Here is a 24,301-nt window from a genome sequence, read left to right as displayed (position 1 = left end):
ACTGAGCTGCAAGGTTGGTTCAACATCTGCAAATCAATGTGATACATTAATAAAAGAAAGAACAAGAACCATATGATATTCTCAATAGATGCAGAAAAAGCATTTGACAAAGTACAGCAACGTTTCTTGATTAAAGCTCTTCAGAGTGTAGGGATAGAGGGTACATACCTCAATAGCATAAAAGCCATCTGTGAAAAACCCACAGTGAGTATCATTCTCAATGGGGAAAAACAGAGCTTTTCCCCTAAGGTCAGGAACACAGCAAGGATGTCCACTATCACCACTGCTATTCAGCATAGTACTAGAAGTCCTAGCCTCAGCAATCAGACAACAAAAAGAAATAAAAGGCATCCGAATTGGCAAATAAGTCAAACTCTCACTCTTTGCAGATGATATGTACGATACTTTATGTGGAAAACCCAAAAGACTCCACCCCAAAACTGCTAGAACTCATACAGGAATTCAGTAAAGTGGCAGGATATAAAATCAACGCACAGAAATCAGTGGCATTCCTATACACCAACAACAAGACAGAAAAAAGAAATTAAGGGGTCGATCTCATTTACAATTGCACCCAAAACCATAAAATACCAAAGAGGCAAAGAATCTGTGCTTAGAAAACTATAAAATACTCATGAAAGAAATTGAGGAAGACACAAAGAAATGGAAAAACATTCCATGCTCATAGATTGGAAGAACAAATACTGTGAAAATGTCTATGCTATATAGAGCAATCGACACATTTAATGCAATCCCTATCAAAATACCATCAACTTTTCTCAAAGAAATGGAACAAATAATCCTAAAATTTGTATGGAACCAGAAAAGACCCCGAATAGCCAGAGGAATGCTGAAAAAGAAAAGCAAAGCTGGCGGCATCACAATTCCGGACTTTAAGCTCTATTACAAAGCTGTAATCACCAAGACAGTATGGTACTGGCACAAAAACAGACACATAGATCAATGGAACAGAATAGAGAACCCAGAAATGGATCCTCACCTCTATGGTCAACTAATCTTCCACAAAGCAGGAAAGAATGTCCAATGGAAAAAAGACAGTCTCTTCAACAAATGGTGTTGGGAAAACTGGACAGCCACATGCAGAAGAATGAAACTGGACCATTTCTTACACCACACACAAAAATAGACTCAAAATGGTTGAGAGATCTACATGTGAGACAGGAATCCATCAAAATCCTTGGGGAGAACACAGGCAGCAACCTCTTCGACCTCAGCTGCAGCAACTTCTTCCTAGAAACATCACCAAAGGCAAGGGAAGCAAGGGCAAAAATGAACTATTGGGACTTCATCAAGATAAAAAGCTTTTGCACAGCAAAGACAGTCAACAAAACCAAAAGAACTGACAGAATGGGAGAAGATATTTGCAAATGACATATCAGATAAAGGGCTAGTATCCAAAATCTGTGAAGAACTTAATCAAATTCAACACCCAAAGAAAAAATAATCCAATCGAGAAATGGGCAGAAGACATGAACAGACATTTCTGCAAAGAAGACATTTCCAAATGGCCAACAGACACATGAAAATTGCTCAACATCACTTGGCATCAGAGAAATACAAATCAAAACCTTAATGAGATACTACCTCACACCAGTCAGAATGGCTAAAATTAACAAGTCAGGAAATGACAGATGTTGGCGAGGATGCGGAGCAAGGGGAACCCTCCTACACAGTTGGTGGGAATGCAAACTGGGGCAACCACTCTGGAAAACAGGATGGAGGTTCCTCAAAAAGTTGAAAATATAGCTACCCTACGATCCAGCAATTGCCCTACTGGGTATTTATCCCAAAGATACAAATGTAGTGATCCAAAGGAGCACGTGCACCCCAATGTTTATAGCAGCAATGTCCAGAATAGCTAAACTATGGAAAGAGCCCAGATGTCCATCAACAGATGAATGGATAAAGATGTGGTGTGTATATATAAAATGGAATATTATGCAGCCATCAAAAATGAAATCTTGCCATCTGCAATGACGTGGATGGAACTAGAGAGTATTATACTAAGCGAAATAAGTCAATCAGAGAAAGACAATTATCATATGATCTCACTGATATGAGGAATTTGAGAAACAAGACAGAGGATCATAGGAGAAGGGAGGGAAAAATGAAACAAGACGAAACCAGAGAGGGAGACAAACCAAACTCAATCTCAGGAAACAAACTGAGGGTTGCTGGACTGGAGGGGGGTGGGAGGGAGGAGGTGGCTGGGTGATGGATATTGGGGAGGGTATTTGCTATGGTGAGCCCTGTGAATTGTGTAAGACTGATGAATCACAGACCTGTACCCCTGAAACAATACGTTATAGGTTAATATATAGGTTAATAAATGTTGTAAGTTCCAATAAATAAATAAATAAAATAAAAAAATAAAATAAAATAAATGAAATGAAATAAATGTTGTAAGTTCCAATAAATAAATAAATAAAATAAAAAAATAAAATAAATGAAATGAAATGAAATGAAATGAAATAAAATAAAATAATAAAATAAAATAAAATAAATAAAGTAAAAAAGGCCCTGGCCTAAAAGTGGCACATCACACCTGCTCACATGGCACCGGTCAACAAATGCAGGTCTAACCTCTGTCCAGAAGAGAATGGATTTTGGCAGACAGCTAGCCATCTCGGCCACAATCCCTACTTTTAATTTCTATTGCCATAACCTTTAAGTGATTAAGAACTCACAATACCAAAGCCTAAGTTGCTGATTCTTCTTCTTTTTTTTTTTTTTAGATTTTATTTATTTATTTAACAGAGGGAGAGAGAGAGAGAGACAAAGCACAAGTAGGCAGAATGGCCAGCAGAGGGAGGGGGAGAGGATGAAGCAGACTCCCAGCTGAGCAGGGAGCCCGATGTGGGGCTTGATCCCAGGACCCTGGGATCATGACCTGAGCCGAAGGCAGGGGCTTAACCAACTGAGCCACCCAGGCGCGCCTATGTTGCTGATTCTTAACCATTCTAGTTCATTACAGAGCTGAATCGGTGAATGCACTAGGCCATCCTGATAGAGCCTCTTAGGAGCTTTCTCCTCTAATGCGCTCTACCAGTAGCATCATAGCACCAAAAGAACAGCGGAGAAGAGCCCAGGATTGGTTTCTAAAGAGTGAACAAGGTTCTGAAAGAAGAACTGTACAAGCCATGTTTGGAAACAGTTGAGCAATTTAATAGAAATGAGAAGTTTGCATATTGGAGTAATGCAAAGCAGGCTGAAGAGAACAGGGATTGTAACCCACAGGGCAGCATTCTGAGGAGTGGGGAGGCTGATGAGGTTAATTTTTTGTAAGACCAGGATGAACAGTAATAATGAAGCTATTACTTTATCAGAGTGCTGTGGCGAATTCTTCCAGCTCAGAAGGCCCAAGAAAAGGTCTGATTTTTAAAGAATCTCAGAGTCCTAGTGAAAAGAGCAAATATTACAACATGGGAAGAGTATCTGCCTGTCATGCTTGAGAGAACTGTCCCCTTGTCAAACTTTTTGTGCCTCAGTTCAATTCATCAGCAAGTCTAGATCAGATGAGACGACGTTCCATTGCCACTCCTCTAAGAAGGCATTGTAGGACAAAACAACCCTAAGGCTTCAAAGAAGCTCTCATGACAAACAGATTTGGAACCAACCTGAAAGCGCTCTTGTTTTTTACTTGCAGTGGGGGAAAAAAGTAAAGCTCTGTACACACTGGCACAGCCTCATTGCTTCTCTCTGCAGTGCGGGTAATAAAAATCCACGAACACTAGTGATTTTTTAAGCCCAAATGTTACCTTTGGTCTTGATAAACCTCTCCAGGCTCCATCAGAGTGGAGCGAGGACACAAGCACCTCAACAGAATGATGCAACCCACTGGTGGGAAGAAGTCAAAACAGCCCTCCCTGACCTTAGCAGTATCTGGGGACAGCACTTCTATTTCAGGGCCCCGATCACTAGGGAATCCCTGAAGGAAGCCAGTGACAGGGAAAGGAACAAAACTGTCTCCATCCACCACACTGTTCTAGATGCTTTACAGAGAGCAGCTAATCCTCACATCCTTGGCTGCTATCAGCATCCACACAGTGGAGAGGAAGAAACTCGGCTAAGTGAATAGCTCCAACTGTGTAGGACAAGCCTGAATCCCGCTTTCACTAGAGACTCACATGAGACAGTGTTCTGAGTCAGCGGCCCCTAAAGGGGCCCCGTTCTGTCTCTTGCTCTGACTTCCACTTACAGGAAGCTCTAACTGCTTCTAAGGCTCCCAGCAAGGCAAGAGAAATGGGCTCAAAAGGGGGCTGACACACGGGAGAGTCTACCACACCACAGGGAGCCCACTGGCAGAACAACAGATTTTGAGAAAAGCTAGGAACTGAGTAGTGTGCAGTTTTTTCAAACTGTCCCTGAATAGGATGGCATGTTTATTATGACTTGTCAGGAATAACAAGTCAGTGAAACTTGAGAAAAACAAAGACACAGATCTCACTTGGTGCTGGGAGGATACTAATGGCTTTTAAAAGTTATAAACTCAAATATTGTACATGACAGATTTAGCCCCAAAGGGAATTCCTGGTATTATAAGGGAATGTAACTGCTAATCCTTAGAACCTCAAAACCGTACCTCGAAAACCAGCTTATTGAAAACAAAATTGCTAGGTTACCAGAGGTCTAAGTTAGGAAAAGAGGGCCAGAGTTACTTCAGACCATTTGAAGTAAGAGTTTCTCTCTTATCTCCAAAATGTGATTTGCGGGGCGCCTGGGTGGCTCAGTCATTAAGCGTCTGCCTTCGGCTCAGGTCATGATCTCAGGGTCCTGGGATCGAGCCCCGCATCTGGCTCCCTGCTCCACGGGAAGCCTGCTTCTCCCTCTCCCACTCCCCTTTCTTGTATTCCCTCTCTCGCTGTGTCTCTGTCAAATAAATAAAGTCTTTAAAAAAAAATTAAAAAATAAAAAATAAAATGTGATTTGGGTGATAACCTTTGAAGAGGCTATTACTTAAGGTAAACTCATTTGATTACCACTAAGAAAATGCAGATGCCTGCATTTTAGTTAGTGCATTAAACTGCCAGAGACTGGACAACCTCCAGAATCAGGTGTCCCAGAGGCCTCTAAAAATCCACTCTTTGCTTCTTAGACTCAGTCTCTAAAATAAGTTTAGCACATCGGGAAAAGAAATCCTATCACGCAGATAATTCCTATTTGTTCTAGTTAACTTCTTCTGGGTCTCCGAGAATCCTGCTCCAACCAGGGCTCTCAACATCTCCTTACCCCTCACCCGGTTCTCCGAGGCAGCGAGGAACACAGCTGAGGAAGACCAGGGCAGGGAGAATGGCACCCACAGCTTGAGGATGGAAGGTGACCCCAGGCTGCCAGGCCAGTCATGTCAGACAAGTCCATCTAACATGTACCAGAGCTCACCTCAAGATCAAATGATACAAACATGGTGTCAATAGATGCTTTGCAGGAACGGGATCCTTGAGTAAAAAAATCCAAATATAGAACTCGAAAATGTAGTTCAAGACATGTAACTGAGATGACTTCAACACCATTTACAGTTTTCTTTCTACTTGGTTCTCCGGCTACATCGGTCCTTCTTTCCTAAGAAGAGAGCATCACTGTCTGAAGATAAGCTTAGTAAGGTATGCCCTCCGGACCAAACTCGCATCAACCCTCAAAGCACCTCTAGGCCATGATGAACCAGCTCAGGCTTTTTCAAATGGACCGTTAGCTGGCAGCACCCCAGCAGCCTGGTTCCAATGCAGGCAGGGGTGGAGAGAGAGGAGGGTGCCTCTGGCTTCCCAAGTCACAACAACATAACCATTGCCTCCATTCCGAACAGGATCGTTGAGCTTCTCTGGAAAAGAGATCTGCTATTGTTAACAGGCTGACAAAACTTCAACCTGCTCCTATATAGAACCACCGGGAGAGATAGTGACAATCCCTGGGGATAAAGTGCTGCTCTTCAGAAAAACGGGATCTTTAAGTTCTTCATATTCCACCTTGTTCCAGAAAGGATTTAAAGGGAAACATAGCAGACCAGTGACTACAGCTTTGCCAGCTAACAGTTCTGATGTACAGCTCCCTGCCCCAGACCCTGGGCTGGCATCCTGGGGAGTGTTCCCCAGGAACCTCAAACCAAACACACCGCATTCCAGACCACTCCGGGCGGAAAACAGAGTGCACACAAGATAGCCACAGGAGGTCAAGTGCCACAACAGACGCAAAAGGAAGAAGTCTCGCCCTCTGGCCCCTAACTTCCTAAAAGAGTCAAGATCGCCAACCAAGTTCAGCTTCTGAGCTTGTCCTATCTCACATGCTCCTTAGGAGTATTACCGGAGGTAACAAGGGAAAGCCTCCACACACTAACGATTACATCTCAGTTCAACTGGATGAAGCATCTTTGTGGTTTTGCGCCCCACCCTACCCTTTTTCTTTTCCTCGAAACGGATGGCGTAACCCAAGACTTCCCAAAACCTGTTTGTAATAGGACTATGTCATTTTGATAAAATCAGGTTTTGGTGAGAAGTAGCAAACACACACGGGCCCACTGATTGCTCACTGAGACTGCTCCTAGAGTCCCCAGTTCTCACACACAGCTTGAATCTTCCACATCTGTGAAAGAATACAAAGGCAAAGCCAATGAATCTTGGAACGCCAGTTCTCTGAAGCCCTAATCACAAAGCCATACCCTTTCTGTGACTCAATTCTTGGGTCACACAGGAAGGAGTTTGCTCCCTTCCCTCTTCAGTGGTTCTGGTCTTGTGGCCGGGGGGAGGGAGCTGGGAAGATTTGGTCTTTCTTCTCCCAATCTGAGCATTACCACACCTGTTATATTAATACACCCTCACCACCAAGAGAGTTTGTTCATTAATAGGGAGAGATAAAAAACTTTATTCAAAGATTAAATTACTTAAACCAACCACAGTAATCCCTTGGGTTCCAGGCCTCTGAACCGTGCTATGTTGGATATTAAAAGAAATAATGCAACATCTTTCTAAAGTAACTAGAGGCCAGCCTAACTTGAAGCAGTTGTCATTAACAACTCAGGTCCTGATTCAGAAACAAATAGGTCTCAAAAAGGGGGCAACAACTGGCTGCTATCACCTATTTTTACATTTAGCTTAAATCATCAACTGGTAGCCTAATACCTCATAAAAGTTGAACAGTGACATGTGACTGTTATTTTGAGTCATACATTCTCAAAAATCTGGAAATCAGCTGGCTTCTGAGGAGCAAATCATTTTGAAAGAAAGGAAATTGTGATCTGGGAAAATTGCACAGGTCACAATGTGAGTGAAGTTACAGGACAAAGCCAGGACGCTTGGCCCTCTCTCCCTTCAGCAAAGGCAGACTGTGGGCTGACTGTGTGCCTGGCACTCTAAGTCCTGGGGATACAGAGAGGAGGTATGGTTGCAGCTTTCAGTGAGCACACAGCTTGGTGAGAACAGAGGAAGGTGCTGACTCAGATCCAGGAAGAGCCAGGACTTATCAGAAAGGGCAATATCTGAATCTTGAAGGTATTAGCCAGCAATAAAAGTGGAAAGGGGAAAGGCTTACAAGCAGAAGGGACACATAATAGCTTCAGCCCTACGGAACAATTCACAATTCCCTGGAGCCCAGGGTTCCTGGGAGGACTGTGGGGGGGGGGGGGTGTAGGGGCGGGGGGGGGTGGGAAATGGAGAGAGGCAGTGGGGAGAGGGGTGGGCCCAGATCCTAAGCAGGGAGCTACTAAGGTTTCCAGGTCAGGAAGTGACAAATCAAATCTGCGCTGCAGATCTAGTGCCCTGGGGGCCTGAGGGAAAGGGATCGGCCCAGAGACAAGCAGCTCCACAAGGGGACTGTAAAGATACGGCCATAGGAGAGAAGCAACAAATTCCAGTAATACTCAGAGTGGGTGTGGAGATGGGCTCCCGCACACCAGCTTTCTGGCTCTGCTACTAGAGTTGAGAAAGACACAGGGGAAGGGAGTGAAGAAGATGAGAAGTTCAGTTCTGGATAGATGGCCTTGAGGTATTAGAGACTTTCTCGTTGAAAATACGTGGAGGGGCTCAGTCAGCTGAGCATCTGCCTTGGGCTCAGGTCATGATGGGGGATCCTGGGATCGAGCCCTGAATTGGGGCTCCAAGCTCATCAGGGAGCCTGCTTCTTCCTCTCCCCTCCCCCCCACATATGCGAGAGTGCGCACACTCTCTCGCTCTCTCAAATAAATAAAATCTTAAAAAAAAAAAAAAAAGAACACATCATAGGACACCACAGAGATGTAACCTGCAAAGTTCAAACAGACTGTACAAATGACCTAGTCTCCTCCACAAATACACAGCAAGAAAGAAAAAACAAAAATGAAGTGAGGAACCTATCAAGAATGTAAGAGATATCAATCAATATAGAACTTATTCAGTGTATGTGCTGCCGAAGCGAGCACTAGAACTTATTTGGATCCTGAGTCAAACAAACTAAAAAATAAGTGCAAAAAAGACTAAGTCAGTCGAACAATGTCACCATTAACTGGTTTAAGGACAGAAACAAAATAAAAATAGACTGAATTTTCCCTGTTTAAAAGGGAAAAGACTTCTTGTTCCCTTATGAGAATTTCCTTCTCTGTCCTTTTCAAATGCATGTAAATATAACAATGAAATAAGCCTCTTGCCAGTCTCCCAACCCAGGAATGTTTCCCAAGGACTAGGGATTAAGAGACTAACTTCTGTGGACACAGGGGATGGGCAGCCTGCTCCAATTTACAAAACTACCTTCTGCCTTAGAATAGAAGTTTGTTTCCCCTCTGGTGGCTGTTCAAATTTCTATGATAAAGTTAGGATGAACTCTGACAAACGGTACTGTTCAAGTCTTCTAACTGGTGGACTAGTTACTATCTTGAAAACGCATAATGGGCTGCCCCTGCGTGGCTATACAAACAGGCCAGACTTCTTTCTCTTCGAAATCTCTTAGATTGCCTGATTTGATGCTTAGTCAATAAACTGTTTTCTTTCTCTACTACCTTTCTGGAAAGGTTCTCTTGGTTAGGAGATTATTTTTTTTAATTATTATATTTCCCCAACACTGGGCATTTGATATTAACTTCTTTTGGTGTGATAATGGTATTGTGGTTTAAAAAAAAAAAAGAATTCTTTAAGATTTAAGTAGGCTCCATGCCCAACGTGGGGCCTGAACCCATGACCCTGAGATCAAGACCTGAGCTGAGACCAAGAGTCAGATGCACCCCAAATTTTAAAGAATTTTTATATTTTGAAGATATCTAATGAAATATTTGCAGATGAAACAATACGAGGTCTGTGATTTGCTTCAAAAGGCATGGAGTAGGGGCACCTGGGTGGCTCAGTCGGGAAGCATCCCACTCCTGATTTGGGCTCAGGTCATGATCTCAGGGTCATGAGATGGAGCTGTGTGTTAGGGTCTGCACTCAGTGGGGAGCTTGCTTCTCTTCCTCTCCCTCTGCCCCTCCCCCTGCTCATGTGCTCCCTCACTCTCTTAAATAAATCTTAAAAAAAAAAAAAGGGCATAGAGTAGGGTGATTGCCATGTATTGATGATTGACACTAGGTAACAGATACAACAAATTCACTAGGTCACCGTATCTACTTTTGTTCTGTTTGAACACTTCCATAATAAAGTCAAAAAGATACACAGAAGCCAACTGGGCTACAGATTTGAAGCTAAGAGGGGAAATAAGCGTTGGAGATAAAGCTTTGGAAGCATCAGCATACAGGTGACAGGAAAACCAGAGGAATGGACAAAATGCCAACTGACATAACATTAAAGCAAGAGATCAAGGGCAGAACTCTGAGGAACACCAGCAGGTAAAGGGCGGGTAGCTGAGGATCTAGCAAAGGAATCTGAGGAGCTAAAACCAGAAGAACGTGGGGTGTGTTTCAATAAGGAAGGAGTGGCAGACAGTGATGAATAAGGTGGATGCTGCAGTGTCTACCCTGTTAGAAAGTAGGAGGTCGAAGACCACAGCAAAACCAGTTTCATTGCAATGATGGCCCAGGACGTCAGAGGATAGCAAGTGAAAGCATGCAAGGGCAGTGGAGAAGCCAGGATGGTGGCTCTGAAGGGAAGTGACAACAGCCAGAAGGCCACTTAAAGACAAGGGAGGATAGCAGGACAGTAAGGTCTGCAGCTAGTTATTGAAGGGATGGGTTAGAAGTTGAGAAACAAGGGCAAGGAAGGGATAAATGCTGGAACAAGAACACTCAGAAGGCAGGAGAGATAGGACCGATCTAGAGCACAGGGAGGTGGTGTAACCACTCGTTACTTGTCCAAGATCTGTTCTTCACTTCTTCTGCAGAGACAGCGGACCTCTAGCTGGCAACAGGAGGTCTTAGAATTGTGACTAAATTCACCATCTTCCTCTGTAACTGGGTGTGTCCATGTGACCATTGGGGTCAACAGGATAAGAAGAAGTGCCCTGCAACTTCTTGGAAACTTTCCTTAAGGAAAAGCACAAGTTCTCCCTTCACCTGCTTCTATCCATTCTTGCGCCCTGATGCCAGATAGAAGGCCACACCATCTGGGACCATTAGATAGAGGCCTTGCTGGTAGAACAGCAAGATAAGAATCTAGGTCTGAACTTTAAAAACAGAGTGGCCAAACCAGTTCTGGACTTCTCTCCAGATCCTATTTACTGGAGAGTGAAATGATTTTTTTTTTTTTTAAGATATATTTATTTGAGAGAGGGGAGTAGGGAGAACAAGGGAGGGCACGGGCACACAGCAGAGGAAAGAGAGGGAGAGGGAGAAGCACGCTCCCCGCTGAACAGGGAGCCTGATGTGGGACTCAATCCCAGGACCTCGGGATTAGGACCTGAGCCGAATGATCTGAGCCACCCAGGCACCTTGAAATTATTTTTCTTAAACCGCTGTTATTTTGTGCTTTTATCACATGCAATTCTATCTACCTGACACAGGGAGGACTGGATCCCTCATCCTCTGAGGGTGTAAAAGAATCTTGGTCGATACAACTAATTGGGGGGATGACAGGGAAAAGAGCTGTTAAGGGAGTTCATGCCTGAGTCAGAAAGACAAGGCCATGAGGATTATGGGTAGACTTGAAATAGCCGTCACGGGAAAGGTCAGAGGGAATACTCTAGGAACACAGAGGACTTTAAGAAGTAGGAGACCATACACTTATGATGGTGCCACAAGACCTGAGAAGGCAGCTGACTGCACCAATCCAGGGATCAGATTGTATAGGGCAAGAAAGGAGATTCTCTACTACTGCTGACCGTATGACCTAGGGAAAGTTTCTCATGGTCTTCGGGACATACTTTTTCGGTTTGTTCATGCTGAGATTTATAAAGCAAAGCAATGTCCTAAAAAGCTGAAAAGAAATTGTTTAAGCACATGGCATTGTTAATGTCCTAAGAAAAGCTACAACCTCAAGCTACAGCCTCGTTCTTAATTCACATTATATTCTAGCTTACTTTAATTCTCCTTTAAATTGTGGTAAAATACACATAAAAATAATCACTTTTAAGTGGTATTAAGTACATTCACATTATTGTATAACCATAACCACCATCCACCTCCAGAATTCTTTTCATCTTGCAAAACTGAAATTCTGTACCCATTAAACAATATTTCTGCATTCTCCCTTCCCCCAAGCCCTGGCAACCACCATTCTGCTTTCTGTCCCCATGACTTTGATTACTCTAGGTACCTCGTAAGTGGAGTTACATAGTATTTGTCTTTTTGTGACTGGCTTATTTCACTCAGCGTAATGTTTTCAAGGTTCCACCCATGTTACAGCATATGTCAGAATCTCTTTAAGGCTAATATTCCATTGTAGGTTTGTATCACATTTTATCCATCCATTCATCCATCAATGGGCACTTGGGTTGCTTCCACATTTTGGTTATTGTGTATAATGCTATGAACATGGTATATCAGTATCTCTTCTAGACCCTGCTTTCAATTCTTTTGGGTATACGCCTGAGGTGAAATTGCTGGATCATATGTTAACCATTTTTAATTTTTTGAGGAACTGCCATATTGTTTTTGACCGCAGCTATATCATTTTACATTCCCACCAGCAGTGCACAAGGGTCCTAATATATCCACATCCTTACCAAGTCTTGTTATTTTCTGGGGGGAGGGGGAGGGTTTTGTTTTGTTTTGTTTTTTACACTGGCCATCCTGATGGGGGTCATTTGTTTTTAACAAATAGAATGACATAGTAGCAAGAGCCTAGCACGGTGTCCAGAACATGGTAAATGGATCAAATAACTTTGACATAAAAGGTCTAAGTTAATTCTTTGCTAAGAAGGAAAGATTGGTTATACGCAATTTGCCAAATCCCAATAATGCCTTTAAGAGATTTCCCTACACCCGTGATGTAGGCTTTTTTTTTTTTTTTAGATTTTTTTTTTTTTTTTTTTTTTTATTCGAGAGAGAGAGAATGAGAAACAGAGAGCATGAGAGGGAGGAGGGTCAGAGGGAGAAGCAGACTCCCCGCCGAGCAGGGAGCCCGATGCGGGACTCGATCCCGGAACTCCAGGATCATGACCTGAGCCGAAGGCAGTCGCTTAACCAACTGAGCCACCCAGGCGCCCCTGATGTAGGCTTTTGCTATGGCATATTACTAAGCAAATTACTAATAATTACTAATTCTAGAACAGCTTCATCACCTTCCAAAAAGAAACCAGCACCCATTGCCAGCCACTCCCCATTGCCTTCTCCCCGCCAGTCCCTGAACTAATCCACTTTCTGTCTCTATGAATTTGCCTATTCTGGACATTTCATATAAATAGAATCATAGAATATGTAGCCTTTTGTGTCTTTCTTTCACTTAGTATAATGCTTTCAAGTTTCATCCCTGCTGTAGCATGATTTAGAAATTCATTCTTTATGGTTCAATATTCAATTGTATGGATATATCCTATTTTTTATTAAAACAACTTAGATCTCCCATAAAAATCCAGATTTCTGGCTTTTCTTGAAAAACTGAAGAGTAGAAGGCCCTCCCCTTCCCAGCAATCACTGGCTAGAGCTCGGTAATAGCATCTTGTTCCCTGAACATTCTAGGCACCTTTCTGTCTCTGGGTCTTACTGTTCCTTCTGCCTGAAATGCTCCCTTACACACCTTGTTCCTTTCTTCACCTGCCAAAGGTGAAGATACACACCTTGTTCCTTTCTTCACCTGCCAAAGGTCTGCTCACCTGACTCCTTGCTGAGGCCTCCCCAACTACATATGCAATGCCTACTCTATCCCCAATACTTGCTATCCCTCACCCCTTGCTTTCATTTATTCCACAGTACTCATTATCATCTGACATACTGTATGTTTTACTTAAGTCTGTTTCCAACCACCCTTCATTAGAATGACAGCTCCAAGATAACAAGGCTTTGTTTTTGTCCACTATTACATTCCCAGTACCAAACCTTAGCAGCGCTCAAATTTTAATATAGAAATTAGTGAAAGAACTTGTTACAGTTTTTACTGACTAAAAGCTGCTCCTAGAAAAGTAAACCTGAAATTATGTTTAAAAAGTTTTGATGCATACTTTATATTATTTACATTTTAAGTTCAATGAATTTTAGCAGGTGTATACAGTCTTGTAACCCTATTAAGATATATGCTTAAGATCTAGAACATTGAAAATGATTTTAAGTCATAGTAATACATTAAAGTTGGTCTGTTTACTACAGTCAGGCATGCCTAAAACTTAAAAATGTCCTTAGTTAAAACTTGAGGCTGTTTTCAGAAGTCACATTAAGGAATCTGATTGTTCAAAAATCAAAGCACCAAGAGAACAGGGAGCTGCTAAAACCCAAAGAGACTAAGATCTAGTCCTAAATTAACTAAAGGCCAAAGAAACTGTAACCTAATGAGTTATATTAACTTACAAGAAGACTGTGTTAAGTACTAGGGAAAAAGGCAAACAAAAGAATAAGAATTTATTATCAAAGGGCTAGAGAGAGGATGTGGAGTATCCCAGTCCATGTGGTAATTTTTCTCTCACCAGAATTTATAAACTAGATATCAGTCAGGATCTCTAAACTGCAAGCAACAGAAACCTGTTCTAGCTAATTACAGCAGAAAAGCAATTTACTCAATTTGGGTAACTCCCAAAATCTTTTAAGAGGGCCAGTATCCGGGTTGAAGGCCACATTACTAGCAATAATGGCTCCAGAAGTCACACTGCAGGACGGCCCCGTAGAGATCTATTGCTGCCATCACCTCCACTGCTAGGGAAAGGCACTGCATGAGCCGGCAGGGCGAACCCCATGATGCTGGACAGAAGCCACTGCTGGTATGGTTACCACCCTGCCCATCACAGAATGAATTCTTTGCTGCCCCTTCTTGAATTTCAAGTCAAAGTTTAAGATGCATGCTTCTATTGGTGGAGCCTAGGTCAAGTGCCCACAACTCTAGCTGCAATGAAAATACGGCAGAATGTGGGTGGAGAGAAGTCTAAAGAGGTAGATGAAGGTCAAATTATGGTGCTATGTGTTCTACACTTCAACCTAGTAGTCGAAGGACAAATATCAAAATATAAAACTATTAAATGAAAGTGTATCAGAAAAAATGTATCTAGAACAAGCCTGAGATTTCATTGCTTATTATAGGTTCAGGCTACGTTTTAAAAGTATAAACCTTTAAAGCCAATTTAAAGAAATACAAAGTGAATAATATGGCAAATTAGCAAAGATGGTATATGAATACAAGACTGAAGCATGGATGCATGTAAAAGAAAGCCATGGAAAGACTAAGCAAAGGAGAAATGTCTTAGAAAGCTCATTCTGGTGGCAGCGAAGAGTGTGAACCAAGGAAGGTAAGAAAGGGACAAAAGATACCAATGGAAAGTTACAGTCAAGTGTGAGGAGACAGAACGACAGCAGCACCATTATGGTGAAGAACTCTAATCATTTGTGGGGGGGGGGGGGGAATCAACAAGACTTTGTGATCAACAGATGTAACACACAAAAGGGAAGGAGCAAACAACTGTGATGGTCTTCTAGTTTGACTTAACTTGGTAATGGGTGACAGCATGAAACAGACCATGGAAGTACAGCAGGAGAAACTGATTTGAGGAAGAAGATAAGGAATTTTGTTTTTGAACAAATGGAGTTTGAGACATCTGTGAGAGAGAGATGAGGCTCCTTAGAACAAAGTTGGAGAAACATTAGGGTCAATATTTAAGGGTTGGGAAGAAGAGGAAGATCCCACAAAGGAGTCCAGGAAGGACTAGTCAATGGAGACAAGAGACTCAAAAGAGAGGGGTGTGTTTGCTAACAGGATTTCCAGAATAAAGCGGTCAGTTGTACAACAGAGAGGTTCAACAAAATAAAGGCCAACCAATCAGTGGGCTTGCTCAAGGGCGTTGCAGTGGAACAGCAGGGTGGAAGCCAGGCTGAAGTATCATGATCATACAACTAATGAATGCTAACATCCTCTACCAACCACTGAAAGCAAATACAAACCCTTGAACTCACACATCAATCTGTACCAAAGAGTTCTCAGATCTCAGTTCTTCCTGTTAAACTACCTCAGGTCCTCCATCAGTTCTTCCTGAAGCAGACCAGATTCTGGGTCTCAACCAGAAGAGATTCCTGGTCTGCTATCTGACGGAGCACCAAATGGAACAGGAAGAACAAATGTCTCTAGCCTAGCTGGGAGGAACCGGAGTAGCTCCCATGCAACTTCGGGAACTCCAGGACTCTGGGCAGGTCCCAGCCGCAGTTCGTTTAGATAGTTGTTTCGGTGGCCAGCACCTCTGTTAATCTCCGTTTACAGCTAGCTTTCCCCCACAGAACACTCCTTCAACTTCTGAAGAAAAAAAAGGGGGGGGGGCCAAGGACCGTGGCTTTCAGCGCTCACCAGAGTCAGGAGCAGAAGCACGGAATCTGAGCCTTGCCAGAGCAATTGCCTCTTCGTCTCTCCCAGGCTCTCCACATATGCTCAGATAAGGGGTTACCTGAGAGAGGAACTGAGTGTTCTCACCAAACCCAGACACTAACATCAAATCCACTCATTCAAGAAAACAGGAAGTTTGGCCAATGCCATAGCAACACCAGCAGCCTGTGACATCAGAGCTGAAGGCAGGGAACAAAGGGATTTGTGAAAGTTACCTTTCTGTGGGTCTTCCCTGCCTTGAAATTTGACCCATGCTGCTTGTTTGAAAGTGTTCTAGTACTTTAGTACTGTTTCACAATACAGCAATTGAAACTTCTCTTTGTACTTTTCTCCAACCTATTTTTGGAGATTAGCCAAAAGCACATGCCACAAATCTGCTGAGTGCCACACTCTTATTAATATGCAAGGAGATTCTATTTTGGGCTGCTGGTAATACTGGCCTACCAGTCAGCTACAGGGTAAGGATATAAATTGTAAGACTAAAAATTTCTGGAAAAAAAAAAAAAAGGGAAGACCAAAATAAAAACTGCAGCTTCCCCATCACTTTAGGTTGAGAGTTTATAGAGGAGGTATTTGAGGATGTAGTATTTAAGGGAGAATGGCTTTTCCAGGTTGGAGTGGAAAAATACCATGAGCTAGGACAGGAAAGGTCTACAAAGCATGAGGAAGAGAAGCCGCCACAGATGTGCCCCTCCCCCTCATTCAGCAGCCTCAGCTGAATATTATAAATATGTCCTGTGTAAGAGGCCAAAATTGATTCTTGTCAGTCTATTAAGGTAGAATTGAGCAGTGAACAGGCAATTCAAGCAAGGCTAGGCCCAGTTTATCAGATGGGCTGGAAGGGTTTATCCAGTGTTTAAAAAAATAGTGATTCCCAGAGATTGTCCTCTTCGGTGTAAATGCTGCCTTTTAAAAAGGTTGAATGTGGGGCGCCTGGGTGGCTCAGTCGTTAGGCGTCTGCTTTTGGCTCAGGTCATGATCCCGAGGTCCTGGGATCAGAGCCCCACCTCAGGCTCCCTCCTCAGCGGGAAGCCTGCTTCTCCCTCTCACCCTCCCCCTGCTTGTGTTCCCTCTCTCGCTGTGTCTCTGTCAAATAAATAAAATCTTAAAAAAATAAAAAATAAAAAGGCTGAATGTGTACAGCTGATTTAAAGGGACAGTATCCTCATTTATAAGCAGAAACAGAAACTTCTTCCCATTAGGGAACTGATGACACATTAAAACTAAATCCTCATTTCTCTTTCATCTTTGGTGGTGAACCTGGAGAGTCATTAAAAGGAATGAGATCCTACTGAAGAAGGATCTGTAATTATTTAACAGAGAAGAGTTTTGAGTATTCAGCCAAAGACACCATATCTAGATGCAGCCAGAGTTATAGGAAGTACACCTCAACTCAAGGTGGCTTTGGTGACTTCACTAGTCCTGTGTTTTAGAAGGAAATGATCCACCCCTGGAATGGACTCAATGATCAGCAGAGGAGGTTTCAAAGCAAGAGTGGGGAGGGGATTTGTAGTTCACCTAGATTCCCCACTGATATCTGCAGCACCTACAGCTCGATGCTGCCATGCCTTTTGCACTTACAGCTTCAGACAAGATATTGTCCTAATATGAATGGAGGAAATGGCCTCAAACAGCAGCTAGAAACATTCAGGTTAGATAAAAGGAAGAACCTTCCTAGCATAACAGTTGGAATTTGGTGCCCTCTTACCAAAAGAAGGGTTCTCTATTACCATATAAATGGCATTTGTCTTTGGGTCAGGTTCTGTAAGTTTAGCATACTATCCTAATTACAAGACTGCAGTTTTCCTGCAGATTACCTGGGCACTTGTGAAAATGTACATACATGTCTGGGCCCCACCACAGAGCCAATAAATCAGACTATTCCATGGAGGAGCCTAGGAACCTATATTTTTAACAACTTAAGTGATTTTCATAATCAGGGAAGTTTGAGAAACACTGATCTAAGGCTCTGCTTACATTAATATAAAGCTATTCATCCTGGGGAGGAAACAAAGGATATGAAGAGAGGAAACTGGCTAGACTGATGCATCAGAAGCGCCTCCTAATTGAGTTCAGAGAGCTAGAATTTGAGAGGGAAAGGCTGACTGAGCAGTTAGAGCTGGGGCTAGCTAGCATTCTTTCCACTGCCTTGCATTCCCTATGCTCCCCACCCCCCGCCCCCACCTCCTTGCCTTCCACACAGTTACTCTCTTTATTGCCGACAAGACTCTGCCTGAAGACTCCCAGATCTCAAACCGCAGATGGGATCTAAGGGAGGATGAGAGGCTTCCCAAGTAGCGCAGATCCTGTGCAGTCCCTGGATAGGAGAGGAGACAGAACTGCTCTGTTACCAGCCATCACAGACATCTAAAATCCAGCCACTTACCCAAATTGGAGAGTCTTTTCATCAAGCCAGCTTCTCTAATGGCAGCAGGACCATACTCCACTCCTTTTCTTTTCTGTCACATAAATTACACAGTTAGGTGCGAGGAAAAAGGGTTAGAAATAAGACCCCTTTATTTCACAAAATACAGAAATCTGCTATTCTTTTTTTTTTTTTTTTAAGATTTTTATTTATTTATTTGACAGAGAGAGACATAGCGAGAGCAGGAACACAAGCAGGGGGAGTGGGAGAGGGAGAAGCAGGCTTCCTGCCGAGCAGGGAGCCCGATGCGGGACTCGATCCCAGGACCCTGGGATCATGACCTGAGCCGAAGGCAGACGCTTAACGACTGAGCCACCCAGGCGCCCCCAGAAATCTGCTATTCTATACATAGTTCCCAACAGATCCCTCTGAAAACCTGTGACACCATCAGCCCTTCCTTTTATTATTTTCACCTGAGGTCTGCTCATTTCAAACACTTGCAGGGAAGGACCGAAAAACAATTACTGGAATCAAATCAACCTCCAAGCAAGCCCCTGGCTGTGGGAAGAACAGGCGGAGGCCAAGACAGAGGAAGGGGCTGAGCAGGTCTGGATCTGGTGGTAGGCGGGGTGGGGTGGGGTGGGGTGGGGTGGGGTGTGTGTGTGTGTCTGTGTCTGTGTGGCAGAGGCCTGAGCCTGGGCTCACTGAGCAGTGAGCTCTCCACGACTGCAGGTTTCTTCCATTGAAGAGAACAAAACAGCCCCTCCCGTCCTCCCGCCGCTAGAGAAGGCAGCGCCAATTTCCCCGCCAACGAATGGTTTCTGAGAACGGACCCTGGAGCCTTAAATCCTCGGTCGCTCTCTTTAACCTCTTCTCTCTCGACTTTCCACCGGGTATTCTGGCCGGTTTCTACCCCTCCAGCCCCTCCCTGAAATCCCGCCCCTCCCCTCTCCCCCAACACCCCAAGCGGGACCCACCACTTTCTCGCTCCTCGGGAGGAAGGCCGCAGAGACCCGCCAGCCCCCCGCGACCCCCCGCCCGCAGCGCAAGCAGGATGCTCTCCATCTCTTTTCTCCTTCCCCATCTTCTACCAGGGGAAACCCCACGTGCTCTCTCCGTGCCCAATCGTGGGAACCCACCACCTCGTCCTCCTCTCCGTTTCTCCCCATCTTCTCCTCGCCTCCCAGTCCCTCACCCCACCCCCGCTTTCTCCAGGTTCTGCCCCACGGTGCCAAATCTCGGTTCTCACCTGTCCCTGTGAGAACGGGGCTCCGATCACAGCCACCGAGTGAACAGACTTGTTCAGGACGGAATGCACTTGCGTCCGGAGGAGACGCGAGAGGCTGCTTCTCAGGGACATGACTGGCAGCGCGGGAGGGAGGCGTGAGAGAAGCTGCTCCGTGCGGCTCGCCGCGTTAAGTGAGTGCAGCCGCCCGGCGCCGCTTTTCACCTACCCGGGCACCAGCTGCACCGCCCCGCCCTGTGACGTCACTGCCATCCGGTCCCGCCCCCAACCAGCCCCCGACACACCTTCCAGCAGACCCCGCCCACTGCTCCTGGCCGGGACACGCCTTCGCTGACGTCACCCCGCCCTAGCCCGGGCTCTCCCTCAGGGGAGGAGCCCCTACAGCTGACGCCACCAGGCTAGTGTCAGTGTCGGACCAATAAGAGCGCGGTCACGGACAGGTGTGTCCCGTCTCGGGAAGCGACCGGTACCTGCGAAGTTAGCGAATTCGGCGGAACACGGGAACCAACTCGCAACCTCTCAGATCGCAACTCTCTTCACACATATGCATGCCCGGCAGATGTCAACTCTAGGAAAGGGCTGGCTGCCCGGGCTGGGCTCTGGGCTGGTCTGACCCCACCTGAGTGCTCTGCCCAAGATGAAACCAGCATCCATCTGCTCTGTTCCATCTCAACTCCGGGTCCAAAAACACACTTACCCATCTTCGGGCTTTGAAGTCTAGGAGATCAAATATAGATAGAGCTCTCTGGGCCGGGCATGTTAATAAAAACTCACCTATCCTAGGTATTTTGGATGGGGAGGTTAGGATTTTTCAAAACAATCACCTTCCAGGTGTTTCCAACTCTTCACCTGAATAACGGGAGCACTGGTTATAAAAAACTTAACATATCTGGACTATTCCTAAAATTTGGGGAGGCTAAAGAGCTGAAAAGTAACTAGAGTTTTAATAATAATAGCCAATTACAGTTCCAAGAACGTTTAGTCCTCTAACAATTCCATAAATCGGGGACTATTGTAAAGAGGAGGAAAGAAGATCAGAGAAGATAACTTTCCCAAAGTCACATGGCTTGTAAGAGACAGAGTTGTGTGACTCCAGATTCCAAGTTCTTATCCAGAGTGGGCTTGCAGGAATTTGGACATTAGTCCTACCAAAATACATTTTTACGTAAACAACAGAAATTATCTCACCTGATGCCAACTTACATGCTGCTCTCCAAAATAGCTCAGAAGTCTTCAGGGCAACATCATAACTCCAAGGAGCTTTAGTATTATAAGGCAGTTTATTTTTAGAGGATAAATTTTACACCTGTCTCCCCCTGCTGGTCTAACAAAGACATGTCTGAAGCTTTAGCAAATAAGCAGTTACTGTAAGGCAATAGTTCTAAAAGTGTGGTCCTCTCGCCAGCAGCACCAGCCTTTGCATACTTGTCAAATGGAAATTATTAGGCTCTACCCTCAAATTCACTGACTCAGTAACTCTTGGGGTGGAGCACCAGCAACCTAAATTTTAACAATCTCTCCAGGTCCGGGAGCTGTAGGGAGCAGTAGGGGTGTGGTCAGGGATTCAGTCACTAATACTGATACACACTTGTTCAGATCCTTGGAATTATCTTGGTACCTTTTTCTTGTCCATCACCACATCCAATTTTTTTGTCCTTGACTGTATTTTCTTAAATTGATTCAGGCTCTCCTAGACTACCGCAAAACCTCTGTTTCTTGAGCAGCTACTGTGGGTCACCAGATTGACCTTTCTAAAGTACTACATTAATCCTGCATGTCATTTCTGTTACCTATAGTTTAGTCAGAGGTGAATTACTAGTTCCACATTATTATGGTCGGGGGGAGGGAGCAGTAGATTGTTATATTACTATTATCCTTTAAAATTCTAATTATTATTGCTTCCATATGTCTGAAATATTTTATAATTCATTTTTAAACCCTGAAAAATAAGTGGTCTGCTTTTGTTTTCAAAATATGCATTTGTTCTCAAAATAAGTTATTAAAGATAATATTCTAAAGTTATGAAAGTCATAGTAGAATAAGTTGTTTTAGAAATTTACTTTACAACTTGTACTCTGTTATTGCATAAGTCTAGGACTCTTCCTCAGATCCAAAACAAGTTGTTCTGCTTTTCTTCTTCCTTTATTGGAGGACCTAGGTATTCTACCTCTCTAATTCAGTAGCTGCCAACACACTATCCTTGATAGGTTGCTGGCACTGTGTATGTGGGGAGTGGGGCGGGGGAGCTGGGTGAGTAGGTAAGACCTGATCATGGTGTTTGCCAATTTCCATGGTGTATATACTCCCAAGCTACCATTGTGATGTCACTGATCGTGGAGTTGGGAAAAAGTGCTCATCATATAGTATTTCTACCATACAGATACGATCAACATAAATAACCTGAAGAGCACAGATAATAGCACTGTAGTTATAAGATAATTAGGCAATGACAAGTTTTGAATGTATATTATCTTTGTTTTTAATACAATTTACTTGTAAGTTTATATAATTTTATTTTTAATAATGATTTTTAAGAACTGGTTTGAAATAGTCTTGAAAATGTAACAAAGTTTTGCAGGCGGCAAGCATACCTCCAGTATGTCTCCAGCAGTCTCCAGCAGACCACTGTTTACTGAAAATCCAAGGGAACTTAGAAAAGACTAAACTGGAAATTCTCAAGGGCTGGGACCATAAATCCTTCTGCTCATCGTTTTATCCCTTCCTGAATACAGTGCTTGGTACACAGCAGGAGCTTGGCAAATAATTGACCTTCCAGATTTTTTATGAAATCCTTACTCATAAGCCTTGGTCTATGGCTCTGATATGGAATGGAAGTCCCCAAAGATTTCTTTCTGAATTTCTACTTTTACATACTAAAGAGCTGAACTCACCAACCACACCTTTGGACTCTAAAATTTAGAGTCTCTCTTTCATTTAAAAAAATTTATTTGTTCACTCATTTATTGCCAATACTTACTGAGCACTTAGTGTGTGCAAAGCATTGTTCTATGTGCTGTTCATAGAGATGAAGACATAATAGCTCATCACTTCCAGTGCTTACATTCTAGTGGGGAAAAGAGTCAAGTAGTTAAATAATTTCAGATAGTAGTAAATACTATGGAGAAAATAAAGGAGGGAAATGGGACACGAGGTGCTGTTTTAGATAGGGGTATCAAGGAAGACCTCTCCAAACTAACCTTTGAGCCAGACACCTGAATGATGAGAAGGAGCTGGTCATAACAAGTTCTGGGAGTAGAGCCTTCTAGGTTTACAGGAACAGAAAGATCCCAAACCATAAAGTTAAAACATGCTTGTGGATCAGAAGAAGAACAAGAATGCCTGTGTAGCCCCAGTGTGCCCCAATGTGCAGAGCAAAGGGCATATAGTCCATTGAATCAGATTGATAGGCAGGGAACAGAGGCAGCACTGAAGAGCATGAACTTTAGAGGAAGAATTTTTTTACACAAAGGCAGAGGGTTAAATTGTTCTGAACCTGTATTATGTTGTTGGGAATATTTGGTCCCTTCTTTTTTGCTTTGCTCTTCTATCCCAAGTCTGGGAGAATTAACATAATGACCCTAGGATACAGTTAAGGTAAGGAAGCAGAGGATGAGTACTATAGAGGGTAAAATAAAGAGTCTGTTTACCATGCAGTGGGGACTCCTGGATTCAGTAGAAAGGCTGGATAGAGGGGAATAAAGGAGGGGATAACTATAAGTGACTGGTTTCATTGCCTGCCCAACCCACAGCCTGGTCTAGAGGCAGCCACCTGAGCCCCTTACATACTCCTCACCGCCAACACCACCACAAAGAGAGGAGTTTTCATTACAAGCCTTGATCAGTGATAGGGATGTGAAAGCAGGAATATGGCTGCCAGCAACGTATAAATGAAACTTAGGTGTGAAATCTGTTTTGGCACCAATGGAGGCCCAGGTTGCTAAGGACACCTGAATGCTTTTTCCTTTGTTCAGGTTCCAAACTGAAAACAAGTCTTGAGCCCTCTGTACCTGAATGTTCTATTTGGGATGTTTTGTAACCAAACTAACATTGAGTTCCCTCCTTGGTGAGTTACAGATAGAGACTACACCAGGTGGAGTTGTCACACAAAGGAAAGTTTATCTGCAGCAAATAAGGAAATCATGGAGATTAACTTCCAAAGTTAGCCTTTGGGGGTGAGTGGGTTTCTTTGAATATTAGGATGAATACTCGGAAAGGGGAGCTTTGTCATTGCATGTAAAGATGGGCATAAGGTTGCCAGGCGTATTTAGAAGTCATGCCTACACAGGTATCCCGTGTTATGTTAATGAAGCTTGTATTCCTCCTCGGGCCGAGATTTTTTTTTTTTTTCGGGCTGAGATTTTAATGGTATAATGAGGTAGAAGTAACCATCAGACACTCCATGGTCCCTCTGCTCTGGTGTGAGTCAGTGGTCAACCTCAAACTGCTCTAGGCCTGTGGAGCTTTTCCTGTTGTTTGCCTCAAAAAGATAAGGTTAACATTCCCGTGAGGAAGAAGGGTATCCACAGGGGTCTTGCTGGTGACAGTTTTAACCTAATTAACCCTATGGGGCATAGTTTCACTTCCTCCCCACTCCCTACCTCCTTCCCTTCACTTAATTTCTTCTCATCCTTCAGGTTTTGGTGTCAAAGGCCCTTCTCTGAAGAAGCCTTTCCAGACCTCCAAAGTTGAATTAAACATAATCATAAAATTTGCTAAGGTTGCTGAATGATTACTATATGCTAGATAGCTACCTGCTCACTACTTCACAGTTGTTATTTAATCCCCATCACAAGACATGAGATAGGCACTATTATCATCTTCATTTCAGATATGGTA

General features: G+C 43.6%; 1 protein-coding gene across 4 annotated transcripts in view; it reads right to left on the bottom strand.

Annotated features, from left to right (window-relative positions):
• The window catches only part of ARG2 (arginase 2), a 47,331-nt gene extending 27,637 nt beyond the window's left edge, over positions 1-19,694 (bottom strand). For 3 of the 4 annotated variants that reach the window (XM_064571208.1, XM_045901063.3, XM_064571205.1), the window contains exons 1-2: positions 19,469-19,694; positions 18,241-18,313 (exon numbers count right to left, since the gene is read on the bottom strand). In XM_064571208.1, coding sequence (XP_064427278.1) covers positions 18,241-18,313; positions 19,469-19,579 — 184 coding nt within the window. In that variant the 5' untranslated portion in view covers positions 19,580-19,694. Of the gene's footprint in view, positions 1-18,240; positions 18,314-19,196; positions 19,334-19,468 lie in introns of those variants that run through there. The other variant, XM_064571206.1, reaches the window with a different exon arrangement.
• Between the last annotated feature and the right edge of the window lie 4,607 nt (positions 19,695-24,301).

The sequence above is a fragment of the Mirounga angustirostris genome, unplaced genomic scaffold, assembly GCF_029215605.1.
Source record: "Mirounga angustirostris isolate CCGP_5_RB_7025 unplaced genomic scaffold, mMirAng1.0.hap1 SCAF_9, whole genome shotgun sequence".
Classification (NCBI taxonomy): domain Eukaryota; kingdom Metazoa; phylum Chordata; class Mammalia; order Carnivora; family Phocidae; genus Mirounga; species Mirounga angustirostris.
The sequence above is the reverse complement of the archived record's forward strand: the minus strand, read 5'-3'. Positions and strand labels throughout refer to the sequence as shown.